The sequence below is a fragment of the Pseudochaenichthys georgianus genome, chromosome 3 (assembly GCF_902827115.2).
Source record: "Pseudochaenichthys georgianus chromosome 3, fPseGeo1.2, whole genome shotgun sequence".
NCBI classification, from domain to species: domain Eukaryota; kingdom Metazoa; phylum Chordata; class Actinopteri; order Perciformes; family Channichthyidae; genus Pseudochaenichthys; species Pseudochaenichthys georgianus.
In genome coordinates, this window is record NC_047505.1 from 36,192,051 (window position 1) to 36,209,317 (window position 17,267).

General features: G+C 43.5%; 1 protein-coding gene and 1 long non-coding RNA gene across 2 annotated transcripts in view; one reads left to right on the plus strand and one right to left on the minus strand.

Moving 5' to 3' along the window:
* Positions 1-12,354, minus strand: part of galnt18b (UDP-N-acetyl-alpha-D-galactosamine:polypeptide N-acetylgalactosaminyltransferase 18b) — a 122,462-nt gene extending 110,108 nt beyond the window's left edge. The window contains exon 1 of the mRNA XM_034111303.1: positions 11,817-12,354. Coding sequence (XP_033967194.1) covers positions 11,817-12,054 — 238 coding nt within the window. The 5' untranslated portion in view covers positions 12,055-12,354. The remainder of the gene's footprint in view (positions 1-11,816) is intronic.
* Positions 12,355-12,502: 148 nt separating this feature from the next.
* Positions 12,503-17,267, plus strand: part of LOC117467592 (uncharacterized) — a 44,109-nt gene continuing 39,344 nt past the window's right edge. The window contains exons 1-2 of the long non-coding RNA XR_004554397.2: positions 12,503-12,919; positions 14,402-14,527. This is a non-coding gene — a long non-coding RNA (uncharacterized lncRNA). The remainder of the gene's footprint in view (positions 12,920-14,401; positions 14,528-17,267) is intronic.

The following is a 17,267-nucleotide window of genomic DNA, read 5'->3' on the forward strand; positions in this document are numbered from 1 at the left end:
TTTTAGTAACAGCTCTATAAGATCAGATACATATTTATTTATATATCATGTTGAAGGGAAAGCTGGTTCTAAACAAAATATAGTATTTCAATTTGAGGTACTGGTTTCATGTTCAGACACCCAGAGTTCCACGCACTGTTAAAGAGGGTAACATTGTTCTTTAAGTGCACCAGAATTGAAGATAAATTGATAGAATGAGTTATGGAATACATAGCAGATCTTTACAGATCCTAGTAATGTTTTGACACAAGATAGTGATGTACACATGTTTCTGAAATAGATCTATTAGTCATTTTAATACTAATTAGGTGTAAATGAATTGCAGTAATAGTAATAGTACAATAAGGAAGTGACATTTTTTTGTCTAGACACTTTTCAGGGAATGTGGGAAACAGCAAGGAGGGGTTGGAGATATCTTGAACATTATAGTTGTAATTGTGAATTAATAAATGATGGCGCTCCATATATACAGATTTGTATAGACGGAGGATGCTGGCCTGTGCTGGAACATCAAAGTCTCTGCAGAGCACCAACACATGGCCAAAAAGACTGAGACCAACTGACCGACAGGGTAACTTGAGAAGGCACTGTCAATGACTGACTCTGCGGTGAACCTGACCAAACCTGACTTTACAACCTGACAGTGTGAGTGTGAGTGAGTGTATGTCTGCACCTGATCAGTGCAACTGCATGATTTAAAACGATGACTAATCAAGCATGTTTTGGACTAACACATTATTTTTGTGTGATAATAATGTGTGAAATGAGAGGTTTCCTAACATTGCACAAAAGGGGAAACCGTATCTAATCTGCTTCATGATGTTTCACTCCCACAGGAGGTGGCGGTTTGAAGAATGTGAAACTCAAACTATGAAATTTGGAATTCTGTTTCTTTTAGGACTGAATGATGGAGAGAAACACTCAAGTGTTTACTGGGAAAAATGTTTGGTATTGTCTTATAATCCATTATGACCTGAAGGTTTTCTTCCCATACAGGTTTTTGTTTACACATGAGAGAATGTGTAAAAAAGGGGGAGTGTAAACTTTACAATGTACATTTTTCATTTAGGGACTGAAAGGAACCTGCTGCCCAACTCCATTGTTCAATCTGACCATTGATTGACAGTTTTAGAATTGACCTGCTCCATATTTGGGGATAAGAGACTGTTTGATGAATGTTGACATGTCTCTAATATTGATTGAGTTATAGCAGGTAACACAGATAGAGAATCCGTGGCCAAGGGGCTGCCAGAGAGATGTAAGTCCAGAATGGAATACTGGAGAGGCTGACCGGTGAGTAATGTTTCAACAGACAACATCATGTAACTAGCCTGGTAAAGAAGTAAGAGCCATATACTTTATTGTTTAGGTCATTATGGGGATATACATTTCATCTACATTTGTAATAGAAAGACATTTGATGACAGTTTGTTGGAATTTTGTATTCATTTTTTAGTAGGATAATATCTAAGAACTGACGGGTAGAAGCAGTATCACCAGGAAGCCATTCACTTTGTTAGTATTGTGATTTTGGTTGTTTTTGAATCCATAAGATTAGTGTGTTTCTTTACCAGAAACATTAGCAGTTCAAATCATATTTTTAGATTTTTAATGGGATCTCAGGGATTTCATTTAAATAAATACAGATGCTTGTCAGAAATTCAGAGCTATTGAAATATGTTATTTAGTTTACCTAAAGATGTTGGGGTTCTTATTTAGTTGGCACAGTCCAAGTATTAAGATTCTGAAGCTGCACAATTAATTTAGAAAATCTGTGCACCGATGTCGGTTGTTGTAAGACACCCCACCAACAGGCTCCAAGTTGCCACGCACTGGTGGGTCAAACAGCCGAGGGCCCCAGAGCCCGGAGCGTAGGCTTGAGGGATTTGTATCAGATTTCTCCACACAGGTTGCTGACGCCGAAAGAGGGACCCGAGACGCAGGAGGCTGACTGTCAACCCCAGGCTCTCCGGCCCCGACCGAGTGACCCAGAGGACATCCCATGCCGTCCGCCTACAAGGAAAGGGGGACAACTGGTACCACGGGAGCCAGTGTGCGGCGGGGGAAAACACCTGCGAGGACCCTAGACGACATCAGGACAGATCTGGCTCTCGTCATGGAGGTCGACTCGGATGCTGTCATCAGCGGATTGGAGGAGAAGGACCTCGAGGACATCCATCATCCATCCAGCAGTCGTCCCGGGAGGCATCATCATCGGACCGGAGAAGGAAGATCGGGAGGACATCTATTCAGCATCGACTCGGAAGCCGCCGTCAGCGGATCAGAGGGGACAAAGACACGGCAAGCCAGGATGGCACAGGGGACTCCACTCTCCGCTGAAACAGGAGTGTGTGTTAAGTGCAACAAGACGGTGTATGGAGCCAGCCAGGCCTGCCAAGCTATGGGCAGCCTCTACCATGACAGCTGCTTCACCTGCAGCGCCTGTAGTCGAAGGCTGAGAGGGAAGGCGTTCTACTATGACGCAGGAAGGGTTTTCTGTGAAGAGGACTTTCTGTACTCTGGGTTCCAGCAGTCTGCAGACAAGTGCAACGCAGGTGGACATCTAATCATGGACATGCAGGCCCTGGGGAAGTCTTACCGCCCCGGTTGCTTCCGCTGCGTCATCTGCAACGAGAGCCTGGACGGACTCAGCAGACAAGGATGCAGTTTTTTGCAAGTGCCTTGTGTAAATTGCACTCTCTTTTTTAAGAGTGCAAAAGAGGGAATTGTAAGGAAATATTTGTATGTATTCATGCAAACTGTGAAGAAGCTTGAAAATGATTTGTGTAGAAAACTGGGCTGGTTTTGGGCCTGCTAACATGTGGTTTTTTGAGGACAAAGGAAGAGGGGGAAGGTCAGGAGTTAACATACAGTCATCCCTGATGTGGGGTGTTGATGATAATTTGAGCAGCCAATCACTGGTCTGGAAGGGAGGCGCAGATAACTCCTCCGGTCAGCGAGGTATTTAGACAGGAACCCCGTTGTGTGCTCGCCCTCTTTCTCCTCTGGCTGGCTGGCTGGCTGGCTGGCTGGCTCACGTGAGTATCAGGTAAATGTGGGATCCCACAGAACTGTATGTAATTTGTACTGTATTGATTGTACTTGATTGTATATTACCATTAAAGTGGATTATTGTTTAACGGTTAAGTGTATGCTCTGGATTCCCTTCATGTAAGATAACAGCTATGTTTAGGGACGCGGGGGGATTTGGAAATGCGGCCAAGTTATCATTTAAATCTCCTAACAGTATGCAAACAGAAGCATCAATCTCATTACGCCAATTCTGATTGGCTGGTGATCTTGACGTCAACGTCAGGGAATCCACCCACCCTTTAAGTAGCTTGCGCTACGACGCAGCGTCATTCAAAATAAGCACCTCTTATCGCTTCGCCTTAGCAAGAAGTGCCGTCTGGTGAGACATCTCACTTCATGTTACTCTGAGAATTGGGGTTACGTAAGTAACCTATAGTTCTCATTCATAACACTCCGTTCGATGTCTCACTATGGGATATTGAAAATCCCTTATTGCTAGACATGCTTATCTCGAAAATCACCAAAAACAACCAGAACTTAACAGGCAGAACTCTGTCTCAACATGGGACCCAGCACTGTGCGGGCCACACTTGGAGCAGAGACATCTAGCCTGTAAAAGCGGACAAAAGTGAGCGGCGAGGACCAGCTCACTGCTGCACAAATGTCTTGAATGGAAACACCCTTGAACAAAGCCCAGTATGTAGCCAGTCCACGAGTAGAATGAGCACGCAGGCCCGTTGGTGCCTGCAAACCCTGACTCGTATAAGCCAGAGCAATCGCTTCCACAATCCAGTGGGAGAGCCGTTGCATGCTAACGGGCTTGCCCTTCTGAGGGTCAGCCCAGGATACAAAGAGTTGGTCATTACAACGAAACTCTTTTGACCTGTCCATATAGATGCATAAAGCACGAACTGGACACAGCAAATTCGGCCGCTGTTCCTCAGAGGAACACAGCGGCGGAGGAAATGTCAATGGGGGTACATGAGCCAACCACCTTAGGTATAAAGGCAGGGTTGGGCTTTAGCAACACTCTCGTTTGCCCCGGGGCAAACTGAGTACACGAAGGATGTACAGAGAGTGCATCAATGTCACTGACTCGCTTGGCAGATGCCAGAGCCAGTAACAGCACTGTCTTCAGTGACAGGTGTTTCATGTCAGCTTCTTCTAGGGGTTCAAATGGAGGTAGAGTGAGCCCATCTAAAACCACTGTCAAGTCCCATAAGGGCACCAGTGACCTGGAGACAGGGAGGAGCCTGCGAGCCCCTTTCATAAAACGGCAGACCAAAGGATGTTGGCTAGCCGTCTTTCCCTCAAAGCCCACATGGCATGCAGCAATAGCAGCCAGGTACACTTTGATCGTAGAGAAAGCTCTGTGTTTATCAATTAAGTCCTGTAGAAATGATAAAATCACCCCGACAGGACATTGAAAAGAGATGTGTCCTTTTTGAAGGCACCACTCCTCAAACACCCTCCACTTACAGTCATAGAGAGACCTGGTGGAGGAAGCTCTCGCACTCTGAATAGTGTTTATCACCTTCTGAGGGAGCCCCACTGTATTCAGATTGTACCACTCACGGGCCAGGCCCATAGTGCCAAGCGCTCTGGGTGTGGGTGAAAGATCGACCCCCCCCCCCCCCCCCCCGCCTGAGACAGTATGTCCCTGCGTAGTGGGAGCTGCCACGGCTGCCCGCACATCAGCTGATGAATGCGCCTATGATATCCTCTGAGAAAAGGCAGAAAGCGTTTTAGGGTGAGGAACACCGCTAAAAGCTTACAGTCTGGGCTGGAGACAACATGCTCTTTTCCGTGTTTATTACAAAACCCAGGTCGAGCAGGTGTTTTACGAGGACATTCGTCTGCATAATAGCCTCTTGCTCCGTCTGTGCGAGAAGGAGCCAATCGTCCAGATAAGTCGCCAGGCGAATACCCTGTTGTCTTAACGGGGCTATCGCGGCTTCCGTACACCGTACAAACACTCGCGGGCTGAGAGACAGACCGAAGGGAAGTACTCTGTACTCATAACAGACACCCTGAAAGGCGAACCTCAGATATTTCCTGTGTGGGTAATATACTGGGATGTGAAAATACGCATCTTTCAGGTCGACTGATGTGAACCAGTCGTTTTGGCGCACGAGACGCAACAGAGATGTGTGAGTGAGCATTCTGAATTTGTATCTTTTGAGATATTTGTTCAGAGCTCTCAAATCTAGTATAGGCCGAATTCCGTTCCCTCCCCGTTTGGGAACGAGGAAATACTTGCTCTGACTCTGTTCGGTGGGTATTATCGATATAGCCTTCTTTTCTAGTAGCGAGAAAATCTCTTGTTCCAGAATATGGGCCGACTCTCCCCGGGCCTGTGAATACAGAATGCCCGAGAAGTGAGGGGGGGTGACAGCGAATTGGAGCCTGTAGCCCCGTGTTACTGTCTTAACAGCAACACAAGCAGTATCTGTGAGCATCCTCCACTTTTCGCTTCTCAAAGCGAGCGGAGATGTCACAGCTCTGTCGTCTGCCCTCAGTGTCTTTATTTGTTGTGTTATGGGGCCCTGAACACGGTGGTACCCCAGGTTGACAACCCCGGCCGACACTGCGCATGCGCGTGGCGGTGGTGCCTTCACAATCCCGTCTATTGTCCGCCTTTTGAGAGAGGCCGTAGCTGCTCTCAAAAGAGGGGCAGACGACAGACTGTTTATTGTTTTTATTTTCATTTTTATTGACTGCGCCCTTGGCTTCAAGCCTGGAAACGACAGTATTTTGAAATTACAATGATGACATGTGTTTGTGTGACTTAAACAGGCAGCGGAATTTGCTGTCTTCGATGTTAAGTCCATTTCCCTGATGGCGCGAACTTGAGGATGACGTTTTGGCATCACTCGAGGCGGCGGGAAGATAGGGGCATGGCGGCACCCCGAAAACACATGAGCATCCAACACTGGAACGTGCTCTGGAGCTGGGGAACAGGGAACTTCCAGCTCCTTCATCGAGGAGAGGAGAGGAGGCTTTCAGGCCGCCCGCTTCTTCTTCCTCGCCTGGTGGCTGAAAACCTGGGTCGGCTGCGCCTGAGCGGCAGAGCTGCCGGAACCGGAGATTTTCTTGGCCAGCTCCCTCTTGCCTCGTGCCTGGGCTGGGGACCCGGGACGGGCTGCGGTCTCTGCTGCTTCGGTATTTTGAACCGGGCAGGACGTGAGACAGCTTGGGTGAAGGCCTGCCACGGGACCATTGGAGGTGGCGGGGGAGACAGAGCTGGAGAGCCTTGTCTCCCTTCCTTTTTGACTCACACCTCAGCTGCATTGAAGCTAGAGCGGAGCCAAATATGCCCTCGGGAACAATAGGCATGTCCAGAACATCCTCTTTTTCCCGGTCTGGAAGGTTGGTCAGGTTGAGCCACCTGGCTCTCTCCTGCACCACCATCATTCCCAGCGCTTTGCCCGTGGCTTGGACTGTGCAGCGCTGCACACGGAGGCAAATGTCCGTGATCGCTGCGATCTCGTCCCACACGGCAGGCTCAGGTCTGCTCGACATGTCCTCGCAAAGCTCCGCCTTGTGGGCGGTCAGCAGCGAGGAGACGTTGAGAGCCCTGGCGGACAAAGCTGCGGCTTTATATGCCCGTTCGGTCATCGCTGACTGGAACCGGTCTGCCTTTGCCGGTAGCATGGGGTTCCTGCTTGGTGTCGAACGTCGGTTGGAGGTGGGCTGCCACCAGCGGTTCCATGGGCGGCATGCGGAGCAGGCCGAGCCTCTCCATACCGTCACAGTGCAGGGAGGAGGCACCCTGGATTGGGGCCTTGTTGCTGAAGGGACGGTCTCTCCACGAGACCGCCACCTCGTCCAGCATCTCCGGAAAGACTGGAAGGAGCTGCCTCTTCGTCCTCGCTGCTTGGGGCAAGTTCTTCCCCTCATAGCGAGATCTGGAGTTCTCCTTGGCCACTTCAGGCCATGGGATGTCCAGCCTGGACGCAACAGGTACGTTACTGAGAAAAAAATCCAACCTTGCCGTTAGTCCGAAAGGAAAAAAGGCGACGGTGTAGATTTTATTCTTTAGAGAAAAGAGAACGTCCTCTTTACCGTGATGTCGGTGTGGAGGGAAGAACAAACTAGCAACAGGTATGTTATTAGCTTGAAGAAAAAATCAAACCTTACCGTTATTTCGACAGAAAGAACGGCGAGGCAGATTACAATATTAACTGGTGTGTTAATATTGCTCAGTCTTCTTGCAAAGCAAAAAAGTAACCGGCAAGCGCCCGTCGACCGAATGTTAGCTTTGGGTTCAGTCTGTGGACCGTTAAGCTAGCCCGGTTACTGATAAATCGAGATGTGCTCTGAAGCGAGAAGAGGTGTTTGAATGACGCTGCGTCGTAGCGCAAGCTACTTAAAGGGTGGGTGGATTCCCTGACGTTGACGTCAAGATCACCAGCCAATCAGGATTGGCGTAATGAGATTGATGCTTCCGTTTGCATACGCGTTGAGGCGCATCCCATAGTGAGACATCGAATGGAGTGTTATGAATGAGAACAGAAAATGAGCTTTCAAGCTTCCAAAAGTGTTGGAGAAAAAAGTTGCATGAAAGAATGAAACATCCAAATCAACACTGCAAGCAGACACTGCAGCTCTGGGAACATGAAGCCCATCCTAAAAACATTACCCATCTTTTTCTGTTAGTGGAGATATTTGGAAGACATTTAGTATCTTAAGTATACCCATTTAGACATCTCATATCAAATATAAATTAAGTAATAAACATAAAAAAGGATAATGAAAAAAGTTGCCTTCATCTAAAAATGTATCAAATGGGTCTTTTAACTATTCTCTCACAAAGTATTGAGCCTTTTTCAAAGAACGTGGAAGTTTGTGCAAGTGTAACTTTTTACTGCCGCATACCACAGCCTGCTTGCACAAACATGCATTCAAACACCTGCACACATCCATGCATTCACATGTTCCTTCAGCGCTCTTACAAATCACAAATGTATTCTGCAGCTGCCCTCATGGTGGCTCTGGAAAGTCACATCAGATAAATATCCAAATGTAACTGTCCTCTGCGCATCAGCGGGGACGCTGATTTACTGAGTTTCTCAATTGACTTGAAGGCTGGATTAGCTTGAAGCAATCTAGGGAACTGTCGCTATCGTTTGCAGCTAAATCAGCGCTGTGTTAATGAATGCCTCTCACTGGCCTCCTGGCCGTCCTATCAGAGCGCATGCTGGTAATACACATCCTCAGAGGTTGAAGCAAGCATCAAACAAGCTGCTTTTAGTAATATAACAGCATGTCAGTCAGACTATTGATTCACACTCATAGATTACACTGTCTGCATTGTAAATATAATAATCAGGATATCTCGAGCCTTATTACCATAAACATCACTTTTTTTAAACGATTAAACTGAGGCATTGAGTGTATTCAATAATGGTCGATAAATTGATTGAAAGAAAAGGAATTGTAACCATTTCATTATTTAAATTTTTGGAGTGTTTTGAGCTTAAAATAAATTGAGAATGTGTTTTTGCTCTACAGATGACAGTCAATAGTTTATCTTAATGTTTTGGAATGAAAGTTGGAAAAATGTTAGTTAAGAAGACCTCACAGTAACTGAGTAATTGTGAATGCCTTTACATATGTTAAATGTTTCATAGATTAGACAATTAATCAAAACAACGGTCAATTGATTGCTAAATAATACAAATTCTAGTTAGTTGCAGACGTGTCCATTACAATTCAATACTGCTTTATTTATGTATTTATGTAAATGTATGCCAGAGCTCTTCAGCCAGGTCAACATATACACAATAGTTATTGTACAATATATAATTGTATACATATATATAATATACAATAGCTAAAGAAAAAGATAAACACGGTCTATCAAAAAGGAAAATATACATTAATGTGTGTATATCATTACCAGTGATTAATTGAATGTTTTACAAAATATAATGTGCTCTTTATTTGGATTCTGAAGTTGAAGCTGACTCTTCTGTAGACGCTCTCTGGTGCAATAACATGTAGAGAGTGCAGCAAACCGCCCTCTTGGTAGGCGTGTGTGAACCTGCTCAGTCCAGCTTTCCAATATATTCTGCTCGACAGACTGCTAGACTTAGTACAACAAAGAGCTCAGCTGCTTTAGGAGCAGTTGCCATGTTGTTATATCCTGGTAACAGGCAACTTAACCTTTTTGCAAAGTTAAAGAAGCTGAATATGTTTCATCCCCGAGTGTGACGCTGCCATCAGAGACATCTCTTCTGACTGTCCACAGTGAGTCAGCTGCAGTAGATGTTTTATCCTCACATGCTGTAAAATTATGTGGTGCGAGAACTCATGTTGGTTTCATAGTGCACTGATATTAAGTGCATGGGGTTATGTGAATAGTGCATCAAGAGCCTCTCCATTAGGTGTGCCAGTCAAAGAGTTCATATGAGCTACAATATACCATTTCTGTGATTGTCTCGCAATGTGATATAGGAGGAAGATGTATTTTTAGAAATGTCATAAATGCACTAATGGCTGGCTCTGCCCGAAGCCCACACTGAGTGTTGACGCCGTTGGCCACTTACAGAGTAGGATTATGGGTCTCGTTTTGCAGCGGATGCATTCAGAGCAATTATCAGAGATACCCAGACAATAGGCCTCGTACTTAAAGTGACAGGTCATTCTGTTGGAACAGTTGTAAATATGCATCAATATGACATTAACTGTCTCCTCCAGCATCAGACACAAAAGCTTCTGATGTCAGTGGCTCTGTGCTTCCAAACGGAAAGCATAGAGATTTACTGTATTTATTGGCAATATTATAAGAACAAATACCCAACGCAGCCGTTCGGGATGTTTTCCGAGTGTGCATGATGTCAAAAAAAAGGACTGCAAAAAAGGGAAAATGTTTGACTTGTATTTTTATTTTCTTATTTTAATTAAGTACAGAATGGCTGTCCTGGTGTTAAAAGTGACATACTATGACGATTAGCCAGAGCTAGTTCCTAAAGGATGACTTGGACATTTCACAAGTGTATTCTCATGTCTTAACAGTAAATATGTAGCTGCCGCAAGCATTAAGAATAGGGAACCTCTAACTTTCTCACAATGTGAAATTGCAAAAATCAGCACCTCTTACTGTAAGTACACGTACACAACCAAAGCCAAAAAAGACAACTTGGAGTTTTTTGGGGTCTTGCGTCTTTCTTTGCATGATGCAGTAGCTCCCGAGTTATCACGTGTTAAATACTGAGCTTCAGAGGATCTGCAGGCAGACCTTTTTTTATGAGAAATCTTATCTATAATTATCTTTACTGTCAGATGAAGGCTTACTAAAGTGGAAAATCAATGTGATGTTCCCGGAACATGCTGAGGTTTTAAAAGCACAAATCTAGCATGAAATTATCTTTTCTGTCAGCGGAATAGGAATATTTGAAAGGCGTACTTTGGTGGTAAGTCACCTGAACAAAGCTCCGCCCAGCTAGATGCCTATGGGTGCCAAGCTGAAATGGAGACCTGCCTCTAGGTTTACCCGAGCTTAGCACAGAGCCCTTATTGCTCAAAGCAGCATGAGTAGATTTCTGTCTTCATTTCACTTCTGCACCATGCTCCGTGCCTTTTTAGATTGGGACCTGCCCAAAATGAGCCCCCCTGTGATGACAGGAATAGCTTTTTTAAAGGCACAGAGGGGAGAGAAATTAACTGTGTGTGATCAAGTGTAAAGTAACAGTACACCAAGAGTGGAGGAGAGGCTTAAAGGAATTTAAGAATAAAGGATTCCATACATTCCTAGATGTAAGAACCACTTTTATGTTAAAGTGTTTATAAGAAGCAGATTTGCATATGTATTACTATTTATCTATAAAATACTTCTTATAATTAACTTATCCGCAGTCGTAATCAGACAACCCTGTGGAATCTGAACAATACAGCTCATTGTACCTGCATTTAATACTGCCAGCACTATTGGATTCTGGCTCTCAAAAAGGATGCATAATGTTGTCTCACTTGAATATCAGGTGAAGTGAAGCTTGGTGAGGCTAAACTTCAAGGTTGATGAGGGAGGGGTAAATGTTGTTGGAATTTGAATAAAATTCACCAGGAGAGTTTTCTTGACTAGTATAACGAATTCCGGTGGTTGGAGCTTAAAATAAATGATTTCAAAAAATGTACCTCTCACGAAGGACCACCCAACTCGACATATGTAGATCTTAATGCCGTTTACTTCTAAAGAATGTGCAGGTTGTCTTGATTTTAATATTGGGTTATTATAAGACTTAGAATAACCCAATATTAAAATCAAGGCACATATTTCATTTGCTATACATCAGGAGAGCCTTAAATTGCCCTCAACAGTAAGGCTATTAAATGTGTACCTATTCATGAAGGAATTATAAGATATTATATTGCAGCCTACTTTCAACTTATTATTAAGCTGGTGTGCAGTGCCTTTTTAGATATGTTGCCTCACTGTACTTATCCTTCTCATGGGGACATGCAGCTTTTTAAAACAGTCCTTTGTCCTCTATCACAGACTCTAAATAACTTGATCTTAAACAGACAGAAGAAGTTCCTGCGGCATAAATATATCACTCACACACACACACACACACACACACACACACACACACACACACACACACACACACACACACACACACACACACACACACACACACACACACACACACACACACACACACACACACACACACAGTGAAACCCTTCGCATATTAAAATGTTACTTTAATGGAGCCCGGATGCTGTGAAGGTAAGGTAATTGAGTGAGTAGCTACAGTTAAATGAATGAAGCTTACCTTGTATGTGCTGGTTGACCACATTCTCCAGCCGATCAAGTCTCTCCATGATCCGGAGAGTGTCCCCTCGTTTGTCTCCCTCTAACTTTCTCTCCGGTAAAGGCATGGGAACTTTGATGTAAATATTGGCGATGTAGTTAGTAACCCATCCGACGTAAAGCAGGCAAACAATGTTGGTCATGCCGCTAAGTATCACGCATGTGGACACCAAAGTTTTGGTTCTCCTGGTGCAAGCCATGCCAACATCCCTCCATACAGCCTGCAGTATTCCTTTAAACCGGAGGACAGGGCGACAGTCGCCCGTAAACAAACTGAAATAATGAAGTTATTTCCAGCAACTGTGCAGCGGTGCGATATCCGGAACGCGGAGCCTTTACTTTAAAAGTGCCGTGTGTGTTTTTGGCGCTGGTGAAACAGCTTAATTTCAAATATCTACAGGTGAAGCTTCCCCCTCTCGTTCCATTGCGAAGCTCCGTCGGCTCCGGTTGCATGTGAGGATCACGGAAACAGGAGAGACACTGAGCATCCTGCTGCAGCCAATGGGAGGGATGGAGAGGACTGACAGCCGCCGTGCTGCACGCGCCCCGCTGCGCACTGATTCACTGTGCAAGTGGATCTGACCGGACTATTTCCATAGAGCAGGACACTTAAGTGTTATAAGCTATTTCTGCCCAAACGGCGAAATATGTAAGCCACACTGACCTTAAACTGCTCATGTGGAGGTATTTCCTCGTACAATGAGGTAAATCCAGCTGAGATGCTTTCACAGCACGAAGTAGAAAACACTTATGGAGTTGTTCCGAGAAGATATTTTCAAATTATCATGAAGGAGTAGATTTCTTGCTGCAGTGCTGGATTGGACCAGCGATAGTGACAGCCCAGTCTCCATCAGAAATCAAGGTGTGGTGGGGTCATGTTATAGGTCTGGCTCAGGTCCAGCTGAGCTCACTGTGAGGCGGATGCAGAGAAGAAGCTGCATGCTACACGCTGCTGTAATTAGAGCAGTGCAGGGATACATAGCCTAATTACTGCAGGCCTGCTCAAAGGGCACAAACAGGCTACTGCTGACACACTGAGCCTGAGGACAGAAGCACTATACCCTGGTGAGACAAAGTAATACTTTTTCTACCAAACTATAAACCATTGTTCAGCATCAATACTTTTGTGGCAAGTTTGCATTGTTATTGCTTCTACACTAGTCACTAGTCACTTTTCCTGGAATGATGTGATCATTTGTTGGCAAATTGTGGAGTTTGGCCTATTTGCATATTTCTGCCAAATAGAGGCTAATTTTATGGCATAGCAAAAAGAAAAAAGCCTCAAATGTAGCTGTTGAAAAGAAGGTTGTTCACTATCAAAATACCATACAATGGTTCTCCTTCAGGACTATGTGTTTGCTGCCGCAGAGCCTCTGGATTCTGTGTGTCTGACAGCTTCTTTATTTCCTGTGTCTTAGGCTGGTCATTTTTTGCAAGCCGTCCTCCTACTCCTACAAACATCGAACATTTTAATCCATTTAGTGTCTTGCATTTTCTGTAACTGAGGATATTTTTTACCACATACTGTAGAAACCGCAGTATCTGAATGAATGTCAGGTCTTGTTCTAGATTCCTACCAACATTCCTGACCTTGTTTTGACAGTCATTTCCAGTATCATCTTGGCCAGATGAGTATTTGCTAATAACAGCCTTTGTCCTCCCATCTGCCAGACAGCTACACAGTGTTAGGGAAATTATTGACCTAGACTCCTAGATATGACGTACATGACCAACCCTGACGTCTGTTTATCTCCTTTAAGGACATAGGCTGCTTCAGCCATAATGTTATTGTTCCCATTCTGTGACCGGGCAACACTAGGTCACAGATGGTCTGTTGTTGTGGGTGCACTGGGACACTTCCTTCTTTGTTGTTTGTGGACTCCAAGATATGACATCTTCGAGGCCATAAGTGACGGACGCAAGTAACTCAGTGTGCCCAACTGGTTAAACTATCTTATCAAAATATGTTGATTACTCTCTGTGAAACCAGTTAAATGGGCTAACGAGAGAGAGGCACTCCAGAATTGACGTGGAAACCCTCTTTCCTGAGTTGGTGACTCCCACTGCATTGCTACACAGAAGTTTCCCTTACACACAGCAGGCTGTCAGAGTGAAAGTAGTATATCAGATGATTGAAAACATCAATACATTGTTAATGGAATAAACAGCATAATTGTGAACATCTGATTTCCAATGATGTCCCTGGATGAACACGACATGTTTGTGAGAATTGTTTTTGGAAAATAAAACATTAAAAACGCCTTATTGCAGTCATATCCACGACCACAACCTTTTCAGAACCAAATGCATCTTTGTCCTTTGGGCCGATTATCGTACACCTTGATCGTATAGACAAACTGATTCAGCGGCGAAAATGCTGCCATATTAAATACAGAAAACACTTTAAACCTGATTGCTTTCAACTCAGGTGCATATTCATGGCTTTAAATCAAAAATATGATTCAACATTAATGGCTGTCTGTAGTTTATCTTGTCAGTCAAAGAGCATTAGAGTGACCTCATTTACCCTTTCCTCCATACATCCAGATGTAATGACAGGCCACCTCCCCTATCTGCTCAGCAACAGTCATTTGTGGCGGTGAGATGATCAATGCATGCAGGAGCAAGCTGCCCATTCATCTCTGCTAACAGACCTGCCATACTGCAAAAAAGGTATTTTCTTTAGTTGGCAGTGTCAGGAATTTTCTATTCGCTAGATACAATGATGTGAAGAAAAAGTATTTTCTGGCTTTTTTGCTCATTTAATCTCATTTTAACCCACAAGATTGGAAGTCAATAAACTGTGTGTAGGAGTTTGTGCCCTCCGATTGAAGTTGATGAAAAAAACGTTTACTGAAGGTCAATTTTTTACGTTTGAAATGCTGAGTATGGAATAGGATTTCATTTCACTGTTACGTGATTGGCTAGAGCCGCAAAAAACAATAATTGTTCAGTCAATTAACAGAAGAGTAATCCGCAATACAACTGATTAAATGTAGAACAAAAAGTTTAATCAGTCAAACCTTTTGTAGTTTAAACAATACATCTGTTGGTTTGACAAAGCAAACAATTTAAAGATGCTCCCTTGTCCTGGCATATAATTTATTTCTCAATTATTCTGCACATTATTTTACTGTTTGATTGATCAGTCACTTAGTCCATGAATGAAATGTCAAAAGGTTTATCACTCTTTGTCAGAGCCCAAGATGAAATAGTTTGCAACAATATCTGGCACACAAAAAGCAATTTAAGTTTCCATAACCTTTACATTTAAGGAGCTGTAACAACTGTTTGTCTTTTATAATATACTTGAAACTATTAATATCGATATTAAAAATAATTTGCCATGGATTTTATGGTGGCTGATAACTAGATCAACCATAGAAACGTTTTGCTCTAGAATATTGTTGGGATTTCTTCTAATTTTCAGACCGAACGATTGATCAAGAAAATGTCTGCACTCTGGCAGATTACTCCCACCAAACCTCAGACATCTACAGCCACTGCACCCTACAGAGGGTCTTTGTGGACCGTATTTCCCTTTCCTAAATATGCTGAAATTGTGAGCTAGAGAAACATTTAATTGCTCTAATCAAATCTCAGTATAATGCTTTCCACTAACTTCAAATGGCCTGTGTGATGCTTTTTAGACTGCAAACTGTACACTGTGTAAACATGAATATAATTCAAGTGGATTGAAATTATAATAAGAAATCTCAGCTAAATCACCAGACGTCACATTGAAATGCCGATTCATAGATTAGCTTGTTTTCAGTGTGATGATGATTGAGTGTCATTGGTGATTAGTTTCGGCTCTGGTTTTTACTTTGTTCACGTTATTTATGAACCTCTTCTCTGTTTAATGGGAATTGCTGAAAGAACAAAGCATGTCCTTGTGAGTACAATCACTGGATTTTGTCATGAAGACGACCACAAAGCTGTGTAAACATTTAACTGACCAGCAATAAACACCTGCAAGGGTTTGGCCTGCACCTTTTATCGATTTACTTTGAATTTGAGCCAGCTGCAGGGACACTTTGAGGTTGGTATTAGGGACCTGCTATGTGGGATACACCCAGCCAAGCACCTGTCACTTGAGCTCTGAATGAATGCTCTTCTTGTGGGCTGATTAATTACCGTGTGAGAGAGGTTATCCTGTAATCATCACTGTGACGTCCCAGAAACAAAGGCAGTACCACTGTAAGTTGCTCAGCTGTGCAGACACCATCCATTAATCAACAAACCACACACTCGACATGCCAGGATTAGTCTTTGACAACCCAGAGAAGATAAGAATATAATTGTAATACTTTTTACATAGCCCTCTCCTGAAGTGATGCCTTTAATTAAGTGCTATATATTATAGAGGCCGTTTTCCACATCAAGGTTGAGAGGAGACACTGAATCCCTACCAGCTTGAAAAGGTGCTGTTCTGAGGCTGACCTCATGATTGTCTCCAAATCCCCCCATTAAATGGTAGAAATGGTTCACCGAAATGAAATCCACCCTCCAGATGGTGTAGGAGGCTGACCCTTTACTACACACTCTTTGTGGGTCGGGGGAACCGACAAGAAAAAATAAGATTTCCCTCGAGACGCAGGATCACTTTCAATTAATTCAGCCTGAGAAAAGTCTATTAATTTGAGTCACAAAACAAATCTTTATACCCTTGGTATAAATATAAAGTAATTTTGGTGCCAGGTGTTAGGCTGCTTTCCAGTTGAGGTTTTTGTTTTACTATTAATTGCAGTATGTGTTAACTTTAAGCTTAAGGATATCCACAGGAAGACATACCACTTCAATCAGACTGGATCTCATCATGCTGTCACATGTATTCATGCAGACACGCCTGCACCAATGCAACCATATATAATCATGTACTCACAGCCAATTGAATACATTTAGCCAAAAATAACCACCTTGTATGCTGCATCTTCTCTACAGTTCAAATGTTGGTTAAATGAAAAAATGTCTTTCTGATCAGTATGTGTGGTCATGCATGTAAAATTGCACAATCTGTGCGGTTCTACATCTAATTTATTATCACACAAAACAATTTTTCTCGAGAATGAGTGTGCTGCATTTTTCTTTATGGAGATTACACTTTTGCTATCAGTCTCCTTCTGACTTTTTATTACCAGCACCTTTTACATAAAGTGCCTTCAGTTGATATTATTCACTGCCAGCAGCAGACTCTTTAGTGAAGTGTTTTGAATATTTGTACTTTGAAATAAGCCAACATATTAAGGAAAGTCGATATGATGTGGACACAGAGATTGTGAGATGCGAATCACATTAAGTTCAGGCTCATTTATTTATAGAGCCTTTCATCACAAGTATGTCTCAGAGGACTTCACAGGGAGAAGGCGAGAAGAAACCTATCTAGATCTTTCTAATCAGAACCAGTCACATG